The 21,391-nt window shown below is 41.7% G+C and overlaps 1 protein-coding gene across 1 annotated transcript; it reads left to right on the forward strand.

The window, feature by feature from the left end:
* Positions 1 to 7,731: 7,731 nt before the first annotated feature.
* On the forward strand, positions 7,732 to 18,482 carry LOC115155783 (glycine receptor subunit alpha-2-like). Its single transcript, XM_029702731.1, has 9 exons — positions 7,732 to 8,393; positions 9,023 to 9,150; positions 11,980 to 12,047; positions 13,463 to 13,686; positions 14,902 to 14,984; positions 15,090 to 15,233; positions 15,363 to 15,577; positions 16,675 to 16,824; positions 17,624 to 18,482. Exons 1-9 carry the CDS (start codon positions 8,326 to 8,328, stop codon positions 17,903 to 17,905), a joined length of 1,362 nt encoding a protein of 453 aa, XP_029558591.1. The 5' UTR covers positions 7,732 to 8,325; the 3' UTR covers positions 17,906 to 18,482.
* The last annotated feature ends 2,909 nt before the right edge of the window (positions 18,483 to 21,391 follow it).

Below are 21,391 nucleotides of genomic sequence, written 5' to 3' on the forward strand. Positions count from 1 at the left end.
TGAAGCTCCCGACGAACAGTTTCTGTGCTGACGTTGCTTCCAGAGGCAGTTTGGAACTTGGTAGTGAGTATTGCAACCGAGGACAGACGATTTTTACATGCTACGCACTTCAGCACTTGGCGTCCCGTTTTGTAAGCTTTTGTGGCCTACCACTTTGCGGCTGAGTCTTTGTTGCTCCTAGACGTTTCCACTTCACAACAACAGCACTTACAGTTGACCGGGGCATCGCTAACAGGGCATACATTTAACAAACTGCCTTGTTGGAAAGGTGGCATCCTACGACAGTGCCACGTTGAAAGTCACTGAGCTCTTCAGTGAGGCCATTCTACTGCCAATGTTCGTCTATGGAGATTGCATGGCTGTGTCCTCGATTTTATACACCAGTCAGTAACGGGTGTGGCTGAAATAGCCGAATCCAGTAATTTAAAGGGGTGACCACATACTTTAGTATATACAGTGATCATTTTCCAATGTAGCTCCAGTAATTTGTGGAGGTGCTTTTAAAATTTGTTTAAATTTAGTTACATTTCCTCAGGATTATTTTTGCAGTAGAATCAAAATAAAGATACTGATCATGAAGGGGTTCAATTAATGAGAAAGTAATGAGTAAAATATGTAGAGAATCCTCAGCCTAGTCTGCGTAACATATCTGGTCTATTTATCATGCATTCTCACACAGAGTTTTATCAATTAAATGCAGTTTGTTAGATTAATATAGCAGGAAATGGATGAGTCATTGTTTGACTGTTCTCACCATGACAAACATGACATGTGGGCAGGAAAACATGACAAGTGAGGACTCCAGACACTGAATAATGAAAGCAGTGTTAGCCCTGTTACTGCAATGAGTTTAATATACATGAATAGAATACAACCATGAACGCTGATGATATTGTGTAATATAGCGTTAGTGACATACAGCATAATATCAATGTACAGTACAGGTACAAATAGATTTGACGCATATGTTCAGTTTCTTAACAGCGCATATATGTAACGACTGTGGTGAGAGAGAGTGGACCAATACGCAGCGGAGTTAGTGTTCATCTTTGTATTTTTAATTACGTAAGAACACTATACAAAACAAACAAGAAAACCGACAGCCAAACAGTCCTGTCAGGTGCAAAACACTAAACAGAAATAATCCCCCACAAAACCCAAAGAAAACACATGCTCCTTATGTGTGACTCCCAATCAACAACAACGAACTTCAGCTGTGCCTGATTGGGAGCCACACATGGCCCAAAACAAAGAAATCCAAAAACATAGAAAAAGAACATAGAACGCCCACCCAATGTAACACCCTGGCCTAACCAAAATAAAGAACAAAAAAAACCTCTCTATGGCCAGGGCGTTACAATATAGCCGCAACCCTTACTTAAACCCTACTCTATGTATGGGAGCATATTCAGTGTCTGACAGTCAGTCATCTTAAGCATAGCCTTCCATTTGACAGAATGCACGTTAATCACTTTTATGAAACAGTGTTTGGTGCAAGCACATCATGTGCTGTATTATGTGTTTACAGCCCTTTAGAGCCCATAGATAGGCTTCTTGCACACACATACTTTTCGTAGCCCCCGGCTCCGCTATAAAATATAGCAGGCGTTCTGAAACCTCTCCTTAAGTAACCCCGACCGACGTTCCATGTATTTGAACTATTCCACAGCTAGCACACCTGGTTCAAACTGTCAACTAATCATCAAGCCCTTGACTAGATTAATCAGGTGAGTTAGTTCAGGGCTACAACAAAATTGTGAACCTTCTGGGGTCCCCAAGCAGAGGTTTGAGGACTGCTGAAATAGAGTGACAGCAACTACCAAGGGAGGAATTTCCCAGCTTCCTCTGACAGACCTCGGCGGATGTAACAAGCAGTTGTATCAGTCAACATTCCTTACCAAAGGGAATATCCAACCGGACATATGGAATATGAGTCAAACTGGGTTGGAATCTCAACCTACAGTAAAATCCTACACAAGCCGCTGAATATTTGAGATGAGACTCAAATAAAGTATAATTTAAGAACCTGAAAATAAGTGATCTTTCTTTTGTCGGTCTCCGTCTTGTTGGTAATTGGGCCTTTAACATACTGCTAAGCTCCACTGAGGGGAGAGCTGATGTAAACAAGTTAAGCAATTGGAATTGTGCTCAATCTTCAATCTCCCCCTTCATCCTTCTGACAGTCATGTACAGCTCCAGTGACATTGCTCAGTGAGAAAAGCCTGCCAGCCAGAAATAGATTAATTGTGAGCCAGTGTCAGCGTCAAGCAGACGTTGGACCAGAGAAATGCAGACATTGGACCAGAGAAATGCAGACGTTGGACCAGAGAAATGGAGACGTTGGACCAGAGAAATGGAGACGTTGGACCAGAGAAATGGAGACGTTGGACCAGAGAAATGGAGACGTTGGACCAGAGAAATGGAGACGTTGGACCAGAGAAATGGAGACGTTGGACCAGAGAAATGGAGACGTTGGACCAGAGAAATGGAGACGTTGGACCAGAGAAATGGAGACGTTGGACCAGAGAAATGGAGACATTGGACCAGAGAAGTGTTTGCCTTTTGGGTTTGGGTGACTGCATCTAGAGATTCCAACCTAAACCTTAGACAGGAGAGGCAATGATGCAAGCAGGTAAGCTAACCCATGCAATGGACTCTGTACCAACATGTAACCCCAAATTACTTTTGGAGAACAAGCAGGAAATACACTCAATTCAATGTGCGTGCTCCTTCTACCACATGAATCCCAATAACATTGTTTACCTTGTATTTTTGTGCTCAGTCTTATTCCATATATCCCCTAAGGGCATGGGAACCCAGCTCAGTAAGTATTTGCTGCAGAGACACTGTAATCACACAGATAGATAAACAGACAGGGGAGGGTTTTGTTGTGACTGACCAGAGTGAGTATGGAGCGTGGAGCCCACTGAGGGTCTAGACTGGGGATCAGTGGGGTTTTAGTGCTCAGTGATGTAGAAAGGAAGGCTGAGTGACTGCCAGGTTGGTCCCGCTGATGGGGAGAGAGGGCTGTGATTGACAGGTGGGCTCTTCACCAGTCCCCCACTCCTCACCTGAGATCAGCATCCTCCTATAGGCCCTGGGGGGGTCACTCAACCTGGATCCATCATGCACACCACAGACTGTCTGCTCGCTCAGAAAGCGGTCCTCTGTTGCTCAGTTGGTAGAGTATGGCACTTGCAATGCCAGGAGAGTGGGTTAGATTCTTGGGACTACCCGTACGTAAAATGAATGCATGCATGACTGTAAAGTGTGAATCATAGTCCACAGATGCTGAGACGCAATAGTCCGGCGACCCATTGTGACACAGCTATGCAGCTCTGAGACCACCATCCGGACGCACAGTCCGGACGCGCACGTCCCCACAATTCCCAACCAATGTGTCTCTGGTACAAGTCCTCTATTCATTTAAAAGTGTTGACAGTTGGAGAAATTCTTTGAGCTGCACTGAGAAATTGCAAAAGTATGAAAGCCAACGGTCCAATATTCTAGAACACCGCTGTGTGTACGCATACACATTTGATATTCTGATAGAACCTTACATCGCTTTGGATAAAAGTGTCTGTTAAATGGCTTGTATATTATTGTTATATATTAGAAAGCCCATGGAAGCTCCATATCTCCACACTAACCAGGGCCCCTGTCTTGTCATATTGTGTTTGTCATCTTCAGTGGATATGGTAAGATTCTGCTAAATAGCTTCACGTTATTTTACTATGAAAAAAGATCAGGGATATTATTGAGGGATGTTGTCTCTATGTAGAATTCATTACCATCCCCTCTCCTCATGAGTCCTCTAATTAATAAATATTTGTGTGTTTCCTCTTTCCAGTTAGTAAACCTCAACACAGTGTAGCTACTGTATAACCACAAATAACAATCCACCTCACCTCTTCTCTTTGTTTAAATTCACGGGATGAATGATACAGGGAGAAAGTCATTAAGTGGGATAAAAATACAAGGGATCGATGGTGCAATGGATACTCCCCAACACTTGATGCTCTGCTCCACTGAACATGAGCATCAGGGAGGCTCAAGCCTGCTTGTTGTTTCCAGGTGAGCTCCGTAGCCCAGCTTTATCTCTCTCTTCTCTCTGTCTCTCTCTGTCTCTCTTCTCCACCTAATCTCTCTCTCGTTCTTTCTATTTCTCTTTCTGTCTCTCTACTTCCCTCTTTCTCTCTCTGCTTTCCATTTCTATCTCTCTCCCTCAGTCTGTCTTCTCTCTATCTCCCTCTCTCTGTCTCTCTCTCTCTCTCTCTGATTATTGGAGAGGGTCGTTGGAACTGGGGAGAAAGTAGAGGCTTTCAGCAAGCGACTGCCTCAAGTATGTTCTTCTGAAGATAATGTCATGTCGATTTAAAGCCACAGCCATCAAGTGGACATGCCCCGCATTGACTGCCTGTTCCCTCATAATAGCTCATCAACCTGGGCATACCATACCGTGGCACTGGAGAACAGTGATGGAGATAACACATTCACTTATTCATTATTCAGATCCTGGATGTTCTCTCTCCTTTTACTCAACTATGCAAACCAGACTGAATTTGATTAAGACAGTGCGATTAACAAATGATGGATAACGTATTTAATATTGCAATCAATTTGATAAAATGCTATATTTAGAGTACACAGAGTAATTTCCTTGTGAAGAAATATCTTCAATTATATCAAATGACGGTAACACTTTATTTGGCTTGTCCCAAGTAGATGGTTTGTAGATGTTCAATAACTGTCAACAACATCTTCACTAACCCTAACCCTAACCATTATCCTAACCCTAAACTTAACCCTTACCCTAACACTAGATAACATTAGCCACCTAGATAACGTCAGCTACCTACCTAATGTTAGCCACAAGAAATTGGAATTCGTAATATATCATACCATATGAAACTTTTCATATCACACTAAATAGAGGGGGACAGATTTACTTTTACTATGTTACATCTACTCCTGAGTCCAGGTTGGATAAAACAGCATGTATTAATAAGGACAATGTGAGGTTATTCAATTAATCTTTTCGAAAATCGTTTGTCACTGAATACATTTTCCCTTTGTCATTCACCGTCTTTTTCAGTTAGCATATTCATATATTGTAAGTAGGAGTGGATAAATTGTCTCTCAGATATGAATAGTATAAACAAAAGGCACACCAGCAAGATGCCTCTGGGAATGTATTTGGTGCCCCGGTTGCCCTGGAAACAGATTTCAGAGGCACATCACTGTAAATGCTGAAAGGTTGGCCACCCAGAGGGAGCCAGGGGATAAGGGGATAACTGACTGACTGACAGAGAGACGCACTCACTCACTCACACTCACACACACACACACACACACACACACACACACACACACACACACACACACACACACACACACACACACACACACACTCACTCACTCACAGTCACACACACACACACACACACACACACACTCACACTCACACACACAGTCACACACACAGTCACACACACACACACAAACGAGTGAGATTGACATATCAAATCCGATTTAGATATTTAGCGTTGCTCATTTCTTAAGTATTTAAATAAGAGCATGGACCTGTCCTGAATTCAAACTGCGTAAGCCATTTAGGAGGCTGCAAGTGCCTTATCATCATGGTCGAAAGGCATGAATGATGTTCATTCCACTTGGGAAGGCTGGAGAGCACACAGGGAGACACAACAACAATAACAACAACAGTGTGAAAACGTCTCTCTCTCTCATTCATGTCAAGCCATCCATAGGCTGTGTGAGATTACTTCTTGGTACAACACATGGCTGAATGCTGTGACATGCTTGGGGGCAATATTACTCCTCAGTCTGGCACTCTGTTACTGACTGGCTCAGCTTCAAGCTCCTCTGCTGTGCTGTTCTGCTGTGAGAGACTGTCTGAGGCCCAGGAGGAAATAATCCACTCCATCTTCCTCCTCCTCCTCTCCTCCCCTGTTTAATTCTATGAACCAAATTGCAAGTGTCACATTTGATCTCATGGTACAGGATGTATGACTCGCTCTGGTTTGAGGTGTGTTGTTTCTTTTTCATTAGAGCGCCTGCGAATTGACATGCTCTATTCCCCAACGACACCAAAAGGTTAACAGACTTTCAATGGATGAATCAGTTTTATTTGCACTACAGAGTATACAATACATCAACCTTCCAGTCACAGCCATTAAAAAGTTATATTTTAAATGAGAAAATGTAGAGGAAAAAATGTAGTATGTTTTGAATCATCAGACCAATATTGAATCATCTAGGTCAGGGTTTCCCAAAGTTGGTCCTGGGGCCCCCCTGGGTGCACGTTTAGTTGTTTGCCTTAGCACTACACAACTGATTCAAACAATCAAAGTTTGATGATGAGTTGGTCATTTGAATCAGCTATGTAGTGCTAGGGCAAAAAAAAAAATCTTGTTTCCCAATCTTTATTAAAGTAGCCTTGGCCTATTGTAATGAGCTGCAATAGTTTCCATCCTGTTTTCCGTGAATGGGAAGACTTTTGTACACAACACACACACCAAAACAGATCTTGCCTCAGATCCCAGAAAAATCTCTTAACATCCCTATTGAGAAACCCTCATCTTGGCAAACGTTATCTTAGAGAAGGTTTCACCGATCAACCAGAAACTCTTCTCATATCTCATTAAATAAACCCAGACAGGATGTATGATGAATAAGTAATGAGACAATGTATAGAGGATGAAGACACACTGACCCCGTCCGTAGTCACTCCGAGTCCAAAGACAGCTACAATTGGCTTGACCATGTTCCAACCTCCAGTCCCCACTCCAAGTGGTCATTAGATCCCATCAGTAAGGACCTTTGGGCAGGTGGATCAGATAACCGTCAGATAATTAAGGAATTGAGATCCCATTCTGCACGTCACCAAAAGGAAAGAGAGATGTATCCATCTGTGGGTTTAACAATAATAAAACACCCTAATCCCCCGACTAGAGCTGTCTCTTTCACTCTCCCAGGACTTCCCATTGCCATTAAAATAAGGCACAATGCAGGACAAGCCTCTCTTTCATAAAACTGCCCAGATACAAGTGAGATTGGCCGCTGTTGCTTGCTGCTCTATGTGGAATTGAGGATTTTACATTGCCTGGTTTATAGTGCAATCCATTTAGACTCTGGTTGGTGCTGGTTTTTCAGCACCAACCTAAACGTTGTTAGTGTACCTGTTACTGCTCACAGAGGATGGTGTTTTTCTCTCTTTTCTAGGTGATAATTGCCGTATGTGTGTCTCCATTGGAAAACATTAGTAATTTGGGTCACACTTTATTCAGATAGTCCCGTATAGGTGATCTACAGATGGTTATACTATCAACAAACTATCTGTTGATAAGCAACTGCTTACTAACGTTAGCCAGCTAGCTACAATTCGTAACATATAGTACTTTTTGCAAATTCTTACCTTATAATACGAATTGTAATTCATATAATATCATACGAAATGGGTGATGGACATCCACATATTAATACATACCACATGAAACGTAATATATCAAACTAAATGGAGTGTCTCAGATTTACTTACAGAATAATATGAAGTGCTCTGAGACCAGGTTGCAGCCAGCCAGCCAGTGTCAGGTGATGAAACATTCTAGAAAACTATTGTCTGACAACAAGATGTTCTGGCACACAACATCTGTGTACAGTCCCTCCTGACCTGAGCACGTCCATATCCATACCTTTTTATGGACAGCTTTCAGGGGAATTTTACTCGAAACACAGGAATTTGGATCATTAACAACGCTAGTTTGAATTTATTTTTAAAATGTTGTATTCCTCATTTATTTGACATATTGAAAATCCACTCGCGTCCTCCAGTTCTTAATGGTGCGCTTGCGCGCAAAGGTAACGGGAGCTATCCAAGTGCTGAATCTGAAGAGGCGTCCACTTGTCTCCATTCCAGCAGTGGACAGTCTTCAACGCAAGGAAAGATTATGCTTCAACACCGCTATATGTTTTTGAGAACATACATCTGTTTTCAGTGAGTTTTTGAATGCAAGTGAGAACGCCTCATTGACGGCTCGGTGAATTGTATCACCTGACGACGTTTTTTTTACAGGTTATTTTTTGGTGGCAATGACTCCGAATTTATGATTCTGGGAACCAGTGTTTCATCAAACTAAACTATGATCCTACGGACTGGAATGCCACCTGCGTATTCTCTGTGTGCCACGAGAACACCCAACTGCGCTTTGGTCAGAAATAAAGCTATACTGCTTCTTGGATTGTGTGTTTGACCAGCATTCACATATGGAAGAAATAAAGAAGTGAAGAAATAAAAAATCAAGAGGAATGAATCGCCCCTTTATCAAAGTCTTGACTGCTTTATTTGCATGTTTAATGGAGACCAACAACAGCAGGTAGGTGAATGGCTACGTTATTGGCCATTTAACATAAACAAATAAAATTAGATACTTTCTTGGATGTATGTATATGTAGTCTATTCAACTGTAATGTTAATTGTTTGAAAAGGCAACGTGCGTTGCCATTAAAACAAAGTTTAGGAAATTGAATTTGAACCTACCTAAAATGAACACATTATTTCCTCATGGACCTCAAAGTTCCAATGTTACTAATGGAAGGTAGAAATCATTCAGCTTTAATGTTCAGTCATTGGACTGAAAATATAGCTTAGGATGTGTAGCCAAGCTAATCACTGCCTTTAACTCTGTGGGCGTTGTCAAAACGTTGTGAAATTATAGTAGCCTATGCCGGAGTGATTTATTTAAAAATGTGCATAGCCTATATGTATACAATGAGGAGAGTCACGATGCCAATTCTCCATTACAGTGACAAGAGGCTTAATGCACACCTTGTCTGCCAAGGTGTTCCACACTATTGTAATTCTTCGTAATCATAGAATAATTTGAATCGCATTTGTGTTTCTCTCCATACCTATTCAGGCCAGGATCATATTTGGTTGTGTTTAAATATAAGTGTTTTCACCACACTTTGGACTAAGTAGGTGTTTTTCATTTGTTTGTCACAGGGTGGTGGATGCCAAGGAGCATGAGTCCAGATCAGGATCTACTACTAACTTGTCTCCCTCAGACTTTCTGGACTCATTGATGGGTAGAACATCGGGTTATGATGCACGAATAAGACCGAACTTCAAAGGTTGGTTTTTATTTCACTTTCTTATGACTTGTTTAGTGTGGATTACAAAACCTTTGCATAAAATGCATCTGGGATTATCAGTGTATCCAGCTATATGGCTATATTTAATTTACTAGTATTGACATCCCTTACATATAATGATGTAGGTGTATACATTCTCAACTGTACACACCCTCAACAGTCAATAGGGCATATTTTGAACATGAATGATGTACTTGTCTATTGATGAAACCCACCCCTTAAATATTTAAAGAAGAATGGCTATCAATCACACCGGTAGACAGTGACATCCTCATCCCTGTAGGACTTATGGGATTGAGCTATCGAACATGAAGGGCTCACACCAGAACCAAGCAGTAGGCTGGATATCGTTTTGTATCTCAGCCCACCATCACAACACCCAATAACTATAGCTATTTCCTCAATTGTCATTTATAGTGTGCAACAGCTATATTTACCATCAGTATTCAACACTAGAAAAACAATAATGAGCTTAAAGTTATAGATGTGGGCCCCAAACCAACGGTGGTGCCACAGTGACAGCCACAGATGAGGGATGGGTTCCCTCTGGCTAGACTGTGGGCTGTTGAGTTCCTCTATTGTTGTGTTGTGGTGAGGGGGAGAGACACAGCATCTGTCACTGTGATGGAGCTGAGTAAGGAGAGGGAAGGGAACTTATTGGTGGGGCTCAGGGAGCAGGTTGGCATTTATTGTCATGAATCTTGCCCTGGAGGCAGCTCTGCAGAGTGGTCAACTAGCTAGCACAGCCACAAAGTCATACAATTCATTTAAACCTAACCTTAACCACACTGCTAAGCCTAATGCCTAACCTTACATTTTTTGTTTTCATTATTTTTACAATATAGCCAATTTTGACTTTGCAGCTGGCTCATATAGTGGAAAATGCTCAGTTCTTCCTCCAGTGCAAGATTCATGACAATAAACGTCAACGGCAGACAGGGGCACACCCCAGACAGGGAGGCAGGCAGGCTGGGTCAGGAGGGCTGGGAGACTAGTGGTGGAACAATGCTGAAGAGAAGGCCACTGTGAGGAGAGTAGCACAGGAAACCCAGTCTGAGATTGGTCAGCAAGACTTAGCCTCAACCCAGAAACATTGGCCCAGATCTATCCACTCCGTCTGGGAGAATGGAAAACAAGTGTAGACAAAACCTCAGAAATTGACTTAAGATCAGGGGAAGACTTGTCTGTTCTGAAAAGCAGAAACAATTTTAGTCAGTATATGGACATGGGAGAATGCTGGAGCAGAGGTGAAAAAAAGTCTGGAGTGAAAAACATGATCTTACCTTGTCTGATAAAATGATGGACAGAGTCTCTGGCAGATAGAGAATTCCAGTCTAATGGGGTGTAATACCACACCAACACATGCGCACGCACGCACGCACACTTACAGTACATTTGCACATCCATGTACAGTATACAGGGATATACATAGATGATGCTAGTTTATCACTTACAAACCATACTGTGTCACAACTATTCCCCACAGTGCTGCTGGAGCCTGACCTACATTTCCTTGCCGAGGTTGTTGTGCAGAATTATTCCGTAAAAATGTTCTGTTACTGACGTTAAATGTAGTTGCCCGACTACAAACAGAGGCAAATATTAATACCACCATGTCACATTGAATATTGATGAGGAATACACAGGGGAAGGGCACTGTGCTCACATCTTAACACAGAGACCAAGATTTGGCGCTGCTTTAAAGGGTCATTGCTGTCTGAGGCTGCTTGGAGAACTCATGTCAGAAAGGCTGCTTGGAGAAGTCATGTCAGTGAAGGGCTTTGAGATGACATAGGGTTTACTATTTCCTACAATTTTTTTCCCATTGTTAATGTACATTTACATTTACGTCATTTAGCAGACGCTCTTATCCAGAGCGACTTACAGTAGTGAATGCATACATTTCATACATTTTTTTTTTCTCGTACTGGTCCCCCGTGGGAATCAAACCCACAACCCTGGTGTTGCAAACACCATGCTCTACCAACTGAGCCACACGGGAGCTGTATTTACCAGTCATTCTGCCACCAGTCCTCAAAGATATTAGCATAATGCTTGTGACACTAAATGAACTGTTCTGTTTGCATGTGCCACTGTTTAATGCCCGTGTGTGTGTGTATATGTGTGTGTGTGTGTATATGTGTGTCAACGTGTCTCTCAGTTTGTCTTTCAGCATGTGTTTTTGTCTGTCCTTTAACCCCATCCAGTAAAACATTCCTTGTCATCCTTATTGATTTAGTCAATGACTAGCCCCACTTACCAGGCACCATACTTTTGAATTAAGTCAGTATTTCTGAATGATACCACTGTTTGTTGAATAATGATCCCACCATTTTTAACCTGGTCTTATTACTGTATCAAGCCTGCTTTTGAAGACAAACACTTGGTAATGAGATTAGTCAACGACTATCTGTGGCTTTATGACTTGCATGGCATGCTTAGGAGAACAACATGCCTTTCTTATGTTGACAGAAATACATACAGCCCATATTTTGGTGATACATTTATTACACTCAAGTTACGTCCAACAGATATTGCACCACTATCTCCCTCAACCTTCCTCACCTCTATTTGCTAAAGCACCCCGTGCAGATTGCACATGATAATTAAGGGCTAAAAAACGTATTGACTTTTTCTTGTCACCTCATTCTCACTCCATTTCACAGGTCCCCTGTAAACATGCAATATTTTTATCAACAGCTTTGGGCTCGGTCACAGAGACCAGCATGGTAAGTGTCCCGAACGTCTTCTTGCTTTACCTCTTCCCTGTCAAACATGTCAATGTGCTATCTGTCCTCCAACCTGCAGGTCCCCCAGTTAATGTTACCTGCAACATATTTATCAACAGCTTTGGTTCTATAGCAGAAACTACAATGGTGAGTTGGAGTGTTGTGCTTGGTCATGTTGTCTACAGCCTGGCTATTTTTCTCCTCTGGAGTTTAAGATTTAAATCATCCAATCCAAATCATTTCTTTACTGTTCATGAGCTAATTTTCCTTTTAGTTTATGGATGTTTTCAACGTTTGCTTCTTCAAGTGCGATGATTCACTTTGTCCCATCCCCTTAGTCTACTGGCAGCTCCAGGGGGCAAGTATAGCACACTATACTCAAGGCAATATTCGATTGCTATTCCCATGACACTCCCTTGTGCATGTGTTAAATTAGTTCCGTTTTAATAATTGACACAGTGAATGCAAGCACATAATTCACTTTAATTGCAGCCAATAGCTGTAGGTGTGAGATTTAAGCAGATTGATCGGGTGTAATATTTGAAGACATCCAACTGCCCAAGGGGTAAACAATAGCAAACCTGGAATACGCATTGAGATCCCATTCAATAGTTATATCGCAATGACAGTCTTTGCCAGCTGAGCTGGGGTTCAAACAGTTGCCCACAGTTGTTCAATAACTTGTCACACATAAGCATACACATCTGGGACTGCCAATAGACTGTTGACCGCAAATACACTACTGCCTACCAAATAGGTCTGTTCTGAAAGGGAGAGAAAAGGCATCTCATCTGATACGGTCTGTTCATCTGCAATCAATTTAGCTTCTTAAAACCTGCCTGATTCAATACTAAATGCATCTTCAAACTTTAATGTACTTTCTGGGTCACCCAAACATCATCTATCTCCTATTATGGCACTTCAGCAATAACAGAGGAAACTGATCATATGGAGCAAGTAACTAAGTTAGACTGATGGCTGCAATTCTTTGATGGCTCTTTTCAACAAATTTGTATCTACTCTTAAAATGTCATTTGGATTTTAGATGATGGTATTGCGTGGTGATTTACAAACATACATATATGCATTGAAATCCATGTATTGCATCCATTCATTCATGCTATTATTTATCATATTATAATTCTATGTAAAAAATTAAATTGAGAAATTTCTCTAGTTAAGGTTGTGGTAGTCCCACAGTGTCAGTATTCTATTACCATTGATATTAATATTAGTATCATTGGTGCAATATTAGCGCCTTAGTGCCAAATGTAATACTGCATGTCACTATGATGGAACCAAAAACCTGAGGCAGGCATTTGGCCTACATATTAAGAGGATAATGTTGTTTTGTATTAGTAGCGCTATCATTCTAAATATGTAAAAGTCCACAGCAAAATAATGTTTTCATGAGTAAGTGACCAGTCATTGTATTCACTGACTATGACACAACATATTCTAGTCATCAAAAGTAGAGTACTGTATATTTAATGGAGATAGACAAAAGTAGTTTATATGTCAAAATAAAGCAATTCTAAAGCTGATTTCACTATTTCCTCAAGGATTACAGAGTGAACATCTTCCTGCGACAGAAGTGGAGAGACCCTCGGCTGGCGTACAGCAAATACCCAGACTCTTCTCTGGACCTGGATCCGTCCATGTTGGATTCTATCTGGAAACCTGACCTGTTCTTTGCCAATGAGAAAGGCGCCAACTTCCATGATGTCACCACAGACAACAAGCTCCTGAGGGTCTTCAAAGATGGTACCGTCCTGTACAGTATCAGGTCAGATGTGGGGCATGCATTGAATGGTGGACTCAACTCTATTGATTGGGGGAAATAAGTGAAATAGGCTGGAGAGATGTAGAACAAGGTCACGCAAAACATTTCCTGTTGGAAACATCCAAACAAAGAAAATATTCAAATCCAGTGAGATTTCAGCAGACAGTCAAAGATTCCCTTTAATGTTAGTCTACTTCAAAGCCCTTAACGCACATGTAATTACTTTTGTAAGAAACATCAAAGACTACCTCTCTGGTTTCATGGGATTCATCTCAATAAAGCATTCCTTTACCTGGAGAAATTGGCTGCAATATGGTCTCCACTAAGAGTCTCCATAGAAACACAAACTACTAGAGTAGCCAAAGGCTACAGCGAATTTTTCTCCAAAGATGTTTAGAATACGTTCAGGGACGGAGTATGGAAAAAAAGCCGCTCATGTAGGCTATTCATTTCCATTGGGCATTTGCTTCATCCCTAGCGTTGCATGGAATCAGTAAGATGGAATCACTTCGCAGTAGATGCAGCCCACTCGTAGTAGATGAGACATGGGTAACCTTCATACAATAGCCTCCTCCTACAAAAATCACTACTACACTTACATTACATTAAATTTCATTTCATTTCAATATCACTTCAGTCACACAACTCAGCCTCAGATTTAAACCTCAAGGCAGCGGAATAATGCAGCTCAATTTTGTCCATTTGGAGAGCTGATTCAGGCGAGGGAGCCCAGGTGTGGCGGGAGGCAGGGGGTTCTGAGAGAACAGATGAAAGGTGGTTAGCCGCTCGCTCCATTCATGAGAGAAGAGATGAGAGAGAGAGCAGACTGCAGACGACAATACATCTCAGACGCAATAACTGTCCAGTAATGAAAGTGTGATAAGAACCTGCTGAAGGGAATCCCACATGCTGTGTGGGAGGAGGAGGCTCTCAGAGGGGAAGGAGAAAGAGCATTGACTGCAGGAGAGGAGCATATGTTTATCACATACTGTACACAGTAGGCATACATTGTAGGGAGCTTTTATTTAAATCTTGAAACAGTAAACATTAGGTTCCATATAAGATTTTTACTTTTACATTACATGCATCTATTGAGTGAGGTATAGGACACGATAATGCAATAAGCCAGTATCTACATAATTTATATCATTTATTTGTACATTCACAAAGAATGCCTGCACAGTTGACTCCTTACCTTTACATGTCTCTTCTTCAAAGGTTGACTCTCATTCTATCTTGTCCAATGGATCTGAAGAACTTTCCCATGGACATGCAGATCTGTACCATGCAACTGGAGAGCTGTAAGTGACTGCTCCTTACATCCCACATGGTAAAGCACATGCAATATGGTTTGTAAAAATGCAATAACATCTCAAACATCTTTGCTGTGTTCATTCATTCCTCAGTTGGCTACACCATGAATGATTTGATCTTTGAGTGGGAGAGCAAGGACAAAAATCCTGTGCAGGTGGCCGCAGGGCTCACCCTCCCCCAGTTCATCATGAGAGATGAGAAGGAGCTGGGATACTGTACCAAAAGCTACAACACCGGTCAGAGAACCACACACACACACATACTGTACACACACACACCACACACAAAGACATTCTCACGCACACACACCACACCTCTCACCACACCGTCCCTGATCTGAGGTGTCAGTGTGTTTTGTTCTCCAGGTAAATTCACCTGCATTGAGGTGAAGTTCCACTTGGAGAGACAGATGGGTTACTACCTGATCCAGATGTACATCCCCAGCCTCCTCATTGTCATCCTCTCCTGGGTCTCCTTCTGGATCAACATGGACGCCGCGCCCGCCAGGGTAGCGCTGGGCATCACCACTGTTCTCACCATGACAACCCAGAGCTCTGGCTCCAGAGCCTCCCTTCCTAAGGTAATCCTGTTAACCCAAGCAGGGTGAGTGGACAATCTGATGGAGGAGAAAGGGATACTGGGCCATGTTCAGATCAATCAATCTTCCATTGCCTACTCATTTTCGAAGTCGTACATAATCAGATACTGCTCATGAAATGTAAATATGCCTAAGGTTGAAGTCTCTATGCTTCCCTGAATTTTGAGTATTGGGTTCTGATTCAAGTGGCCTAGGGCAATAGATAAGCAATCAATTGATTTATATCAAGCGAATATCAATGCATTTGTGAAGTTTTTCATTTTTAAAATCAATAAGTTGCAAAACAGTGAAGACCTTTAAACATTACATTATCACAATATATTTAAGAAATGTATTTAACTTGTTAGAATAGTGATTTAGGTGGGGACATGACTAAATTAAACAGTAGTGTATACACAGCGACAGTACACTGTCAAACACTAAATTGCTATTAACACTTACGCTAGCAAGAGGCCTCCAGTGTGAGTCATCTCTTGAAGATCAATCATTTTCCTACATATTGGACCGCACATGACCACGAAGGGCTCGACCACGGAGGGCTCGGCCACGTCAAAGAGGCCCGCATGAAAGAAACGCTGATAAATATTAACAGAGGACTTTGAGAGGCCCAACTCAGAGCAACAATAGCTCAATATGCCTAAAGAGCACTCAACAATGTTGAGTTGTTTTCTCTCCATGCAAATGTCCTGTCATTTTGAGAGACAGACGAGGTCATTGTAGGATGAATAAGAGGTCATCCTTCAGATTCTAGCCTCCATCTCACATCTGGCTGGGAGATGAAGGCTTCAGTCTAACTGCTACTGTTTCCTTTATGTTACCTTGGTAATTGAAGCAGCAATTATTTCCTTCCAGTGCTATCGCTGAAATCACTCATATCAATTTCAGCATTGAAAGTTTAAAGCACTTGTTAGCAAATACCACCCCTCTAATTATAGTGATTTAGAATTTACATCAACAAAGCACAATGAGGGAAGATAATAATCCCATTGAAATGTTAATTGAACGATGCATCATGACGCCAGGACATAGAAGGATTATGCCGTCCCAGTAAACTATTGTTTGCTTGTTTCTTGTCACAGGTGTCCTATGTGAAGGCCATTGATATCTGGATGGCCGTGTGTCTCCTGTTTGTATTCGCTGCCCTACTGGAATATGCTGGGGTTAACTTTGTTTCCAGGCAACAGAAGGATTTACTTCGCTTGAGGCGAAGACAGAGGCGGACTCACAAGGTAAACAGTCTAGTCTTGAGGAGCATCCCACTGGACACATACTGCTTAAATCAATGTTGTTTGTACTCCATTTCAATGAAATTACATTGAACCAAAGTGGAATAGACATTCAATTGACGTCTGTGCCCAGTGGGATTGCCTTTAGAACAGTCACTGCAAAGCCCAGACTCATTAACCATTTTTAAAGAGTGGGAGTTCCACTCTAGTATTTTTTAATTGCTATTGAAGAGATGGGGAGAGACAGGAAAGATTGAGAAAATGTGTGTTGAAAATGCAATATGGGACCAGGATTCGATCAATCCCTCGCTTACACAGGCTTACATGCACCAAAGGCAGGCGGTGCCAGTAACTGCTACACCAAATCCCAGGGCCTCATAGCTGAACATATGAATGGTGTCTTTCAAAAGGAAGTGTGACATGTTGAAACTGGGCTGAATGAACATTTAGGGCAGTCAGAGACTTGTTGACTGAAGTGTGTCAGGTTATCTAAGGTTATCTAAGTGTGTTAGCTTGTTGTTGCTGCTGCAGCAGAGGGAGGGAGGGAGGGAGGGTGTATCTGGGAGACATTCAGCTGTGTCCCCAGTGTTAATGAAGCAGCTGTAGATGTCGCCTGGAGGCATCCTCAGGTAAAGGGTACAACACCTGAGTCACGGGCCAAGAAAAGGACGCAAGAACATGGCTACTGGCCATACACCACAATGTCATAGTGTGTGTGCACATGGGAGTGTGTCTGAAACTCTTTCTCTCCATTGAACAGAAGCATACTCACCATGGTTCTGCCTTTGTTTTGTTTCACCAGGATGATGACATGAGGGATGGCCGCTTCAATTTCTCTGGTTACGGCATGACTCAGTGTCTGAAGGATGGGGCGGCTGTTAAAAATGCTGTCCCAAACTCCAGCCCAGCACCACCAACCCCTAAAGAGAAAGAGGTGATAAGGAAGAGGTTTGTGGACAGGGCCAAGAGGATTGACACTGTGTCCCGAGCAGCCTTCCCTATGGCCTTCCTCCTCTTCAACATCTTCTATTGGATAACATACAAGGTCATCAGGCATGAGGACATTGGCATGCAGTCAGGGTAGTCACTCTGCCGGCAGGATTTACCTATGGAACTCTCATCTTTCTCTCACTCTAATCTTACTGAATGAGAAATGATTGGTCAGCACAGTGAGACTACTTTATGTTGTGGGACTGTACATGGAGGAGAGGCACAGTGATGCTGGGGGTGGTGGTGTTCTTTCAGGGATAATTGATAGGTGTTCAAGCAAAATCAAATAGACCAATGCACATGTTTTAGATGAACAAGTGAACAATTGGTGAGGCACAGATATATTCCTATGTGTTAATGCATCCTGGAGATTCTACTGGGCTTTTACTCAAGGCACAGAGCAATGATGTAAAAAGGTGGACCAAATTTTATGAGACAATACTGCCTTTGCATTTGTGCAACCTTGCAATGGAGCAACATTCCATGCATTTGTATGTGCAGTAGTCTGGGCTTTAGGGTTAGACTTTTGTGTGGTTTTCATATGAAGGTTGATTTAGAGCAGTTTTATACAATTGTACTGCAGTTCCTCACTGTTTCTACAAGCAGCAGTTCTATTTATTAGGCAAAGAGCACAATGTATACACACACACGTTTCACTATCCTTGTGGGGACCAAACAATTGATTCCCATTCAAAATCCTTTTTCTTTAACCCTTAACCCTAAACCTAACTCTGACCTTAACCCTAACCCCAAGACTAAGACTAAAAAAGGCTTTTTCCTTGTGGGGACCGGCAAAATGTCCCCACTTGATTGAATTTTCCTTGTTTTACTATCCTTGTGAGGAGTTCTGGTCCCCTCAAGGATAGTAAAACCAAACACACACACTCACGTTTTATAAGGCCTACGTGTGAAGAGATTAAATCCAGATTGACAGTTAGATACTGCATTTTTATAAGCTACCCAAAGCCTTAGATATCATGGATTTGGAGATAAATGGTAGGCTTCCCTATCTTTCACAAAGCAACGTCTCTTCTCGCTCAGCTGTCTGTCAGAAATGAATGCACTTATTTATTTTAAACTCAGTAAAATTTTGCCTAAAGGTGGTTTGTATTTTCCACTCCCCTTCAACATACAGTTGAAGTCGGAAGTTTAACCCCCCCCCCCCCAAAAAATAAAATATATAGATGTACTATTGTAAAGTGGTTGTTCCACTGGATATCATAAGGTGAATGCACCAATTTGTAAGTCGCTCTGGATAAGAGCGTCTGCTAAATTACGTAAATGTAAATGTTACACTTAGGTTGGAGTCATTAAAACTCGTTTTTTCAACCACTCCACAAATTTCTTGTTAACAAACTATAGTTTTGGCAAGTCGGTTAGGACATCTACTTTGTGCATGACACAAGTAATTTTTCCAACAATTGTTTACAGACAGATTATTTCACTTATAATTCACTGTATCACAATTTCAGTGGGTCAGAAGTTTACATACACTAAGTCGACTGTACCTTTAAACAGCTTGGAAAATTCCAGAAAATGATTTAGAAGCTTCTGATAGGCTAATTGACATAATTTGAGTCAATTGGAGGTGTACCTGTGGATGTATTTCAAGGCCTACCTTCAAACTCAGTGCCTCTTTGCTTGACATCATGGAAAAACCTAAAGAAATCAGCCAAGACCTCAGAAAAGAAATTGTAGACCAAAACAAGTCTGGTTCATCCTTGGGAGCAATTTCCAAATGCCTGAAGGTACCACGTTCTTCTGTACAAACAATAGTATGCAAGTATAAACACCATGGGACCACCGCAGTCATCATACTGCTCAGGAAGGAGATGCGTGCTGTCTCCTAGAGATGAACGTACTTTGGTGCGAAAAGTGCAAATCAATCCCAGAACAATAGCAAAGGACCTTGTGAAAATGCTGGAGGAAACAGGTACAAAAGTATCTATATCCACAGTAAAACAAGTAGACATAACCTGAAAGGTCGCTCAGCAAGGAAGAAGCCACTGCTCCAAAACCGACATAAAAAAGCCAGACTACTGTTTGCAACTGCTCATGGGGACAAAGATCGTACTTTTTGGAGAAATGTCCTCTGGTCTGATGAAACAAACATAGAACTGTTTGGCCATAATAACCATCATATTGTTAGGAGGAAAAAGGGGGGACGCTTGCAAGGCGAAGAACACCATCCCAACCGTGAAGCACGGGGGTGGCAGCATCATGTTGTGGGGGTGCTTTGCTGCAGGAGGGACTGGTGCACTTCACAAAATAGATGGCATCATGAGGCAGGAAAATTATGTGGATATATTGAAGCAACATCTCAAGACATCAGTCAGGAAGTGAAAGCTTGGTCACAAATGGGTCTTCGAAATGGACAATGACCCCAAGCATACTTCCAAAGTTGTGGAAAATGGCTTAAGGACAACAGGGTCAAGGTATTGGAGTGGCCATCACAAAGCCCTGACCTCAACCTATAGAACATTTGTGGGCAGAACTGAAAAAGCATGTGCGAGCAAGGAGGCCTACAAACCTGACTCAGTTACACCAGCTCTGTCAGGAGGAATGTGCCAAAATTCACCCAACTTATTGTGGGAAGCTTGTGGAAGGCTACCCAAAACATTTGACCCAAGTTAGACAATTTAAAGGCAATGCTACCAAATACTAATTGAGTGTATGTAAACTTCTGACCCACTGGGAATGTGATGAAAGAAATAAAAGCTGAAATAAATCATTCTCTCTACTATTCTGACATTTCACATTCTTAAAATAAAGTGGTGATTCTAACTGACCTAAGACAGTGCATTTTTACTAGGATTAAATGTCAGGAATTGTGAAAAACTGAGTTTAAATGTATTTGGTTAAGGTGTATGTAAACTTCCGACTTCAACTCTATATCAAGTCATCATCATTACATACATGTTATCTTATCTAATTCATTATTCAACTTATCATCGCTATTTTCAAACTCCATCTTTTGCATTTCATTTTCTTCTTGTTTATTCATAAATATATATGCCACACAGGGTACATGACAAACTACTGACCCACAGACAATATCCCACTACTCAATATTCCCTTTTTGCCAATTAATTTGTTTGTATCACAGATAAATATTTTGAGTTGGGGTGTACGTTTTTGTAGATTTAATTGTAATGAAACGTTTATTGTAATGAAGGCAGATGATATGTTTATAAAAACTGAGATTTCTATTCATCTTCTTAAGATTCCTCTGAGGATTGCTGAATGCATTCCCTCTTTGGGCAGTACGTATTACAGTTAACATTGTATACTATACAGTATTGCCACTATGAAGGATATCCTCATAACACAATGGTATAGAGCAGCTATTGGTCCTTGCACTCCTGACATACTACAAGGAAAGTATTTTGTTGAATGCTCAGTGTTTCCCCATATGCATTTAGCAGCGGCGCAATGTAGATGTATAGATGTATTCCCCAGAAGATCTCATCCCCGCGCACCGCAGGAAGACCCCCCCCCCCTACTCTGCCACCGCTGCTGAAAGAAGTCCTAGGGGAAACTAATGCTGTTTCTGAAAAAGGTTGTTTAAGAAACTGTACAT

The sequence above is a fragment of the Salmo trutta genome, chromosome 20, assembly GCF_901001165.1.
Source record: "Salmo trutta chromosome 20, fSalTru1.1, whole genome shotgun sequence".
NCBI classification, from domain to species: Eukaryota; Metazoa; Chordata; class Actinopteri; order Salmoniformes; family Salmonidae; genus Salmo; species Salmo trutta.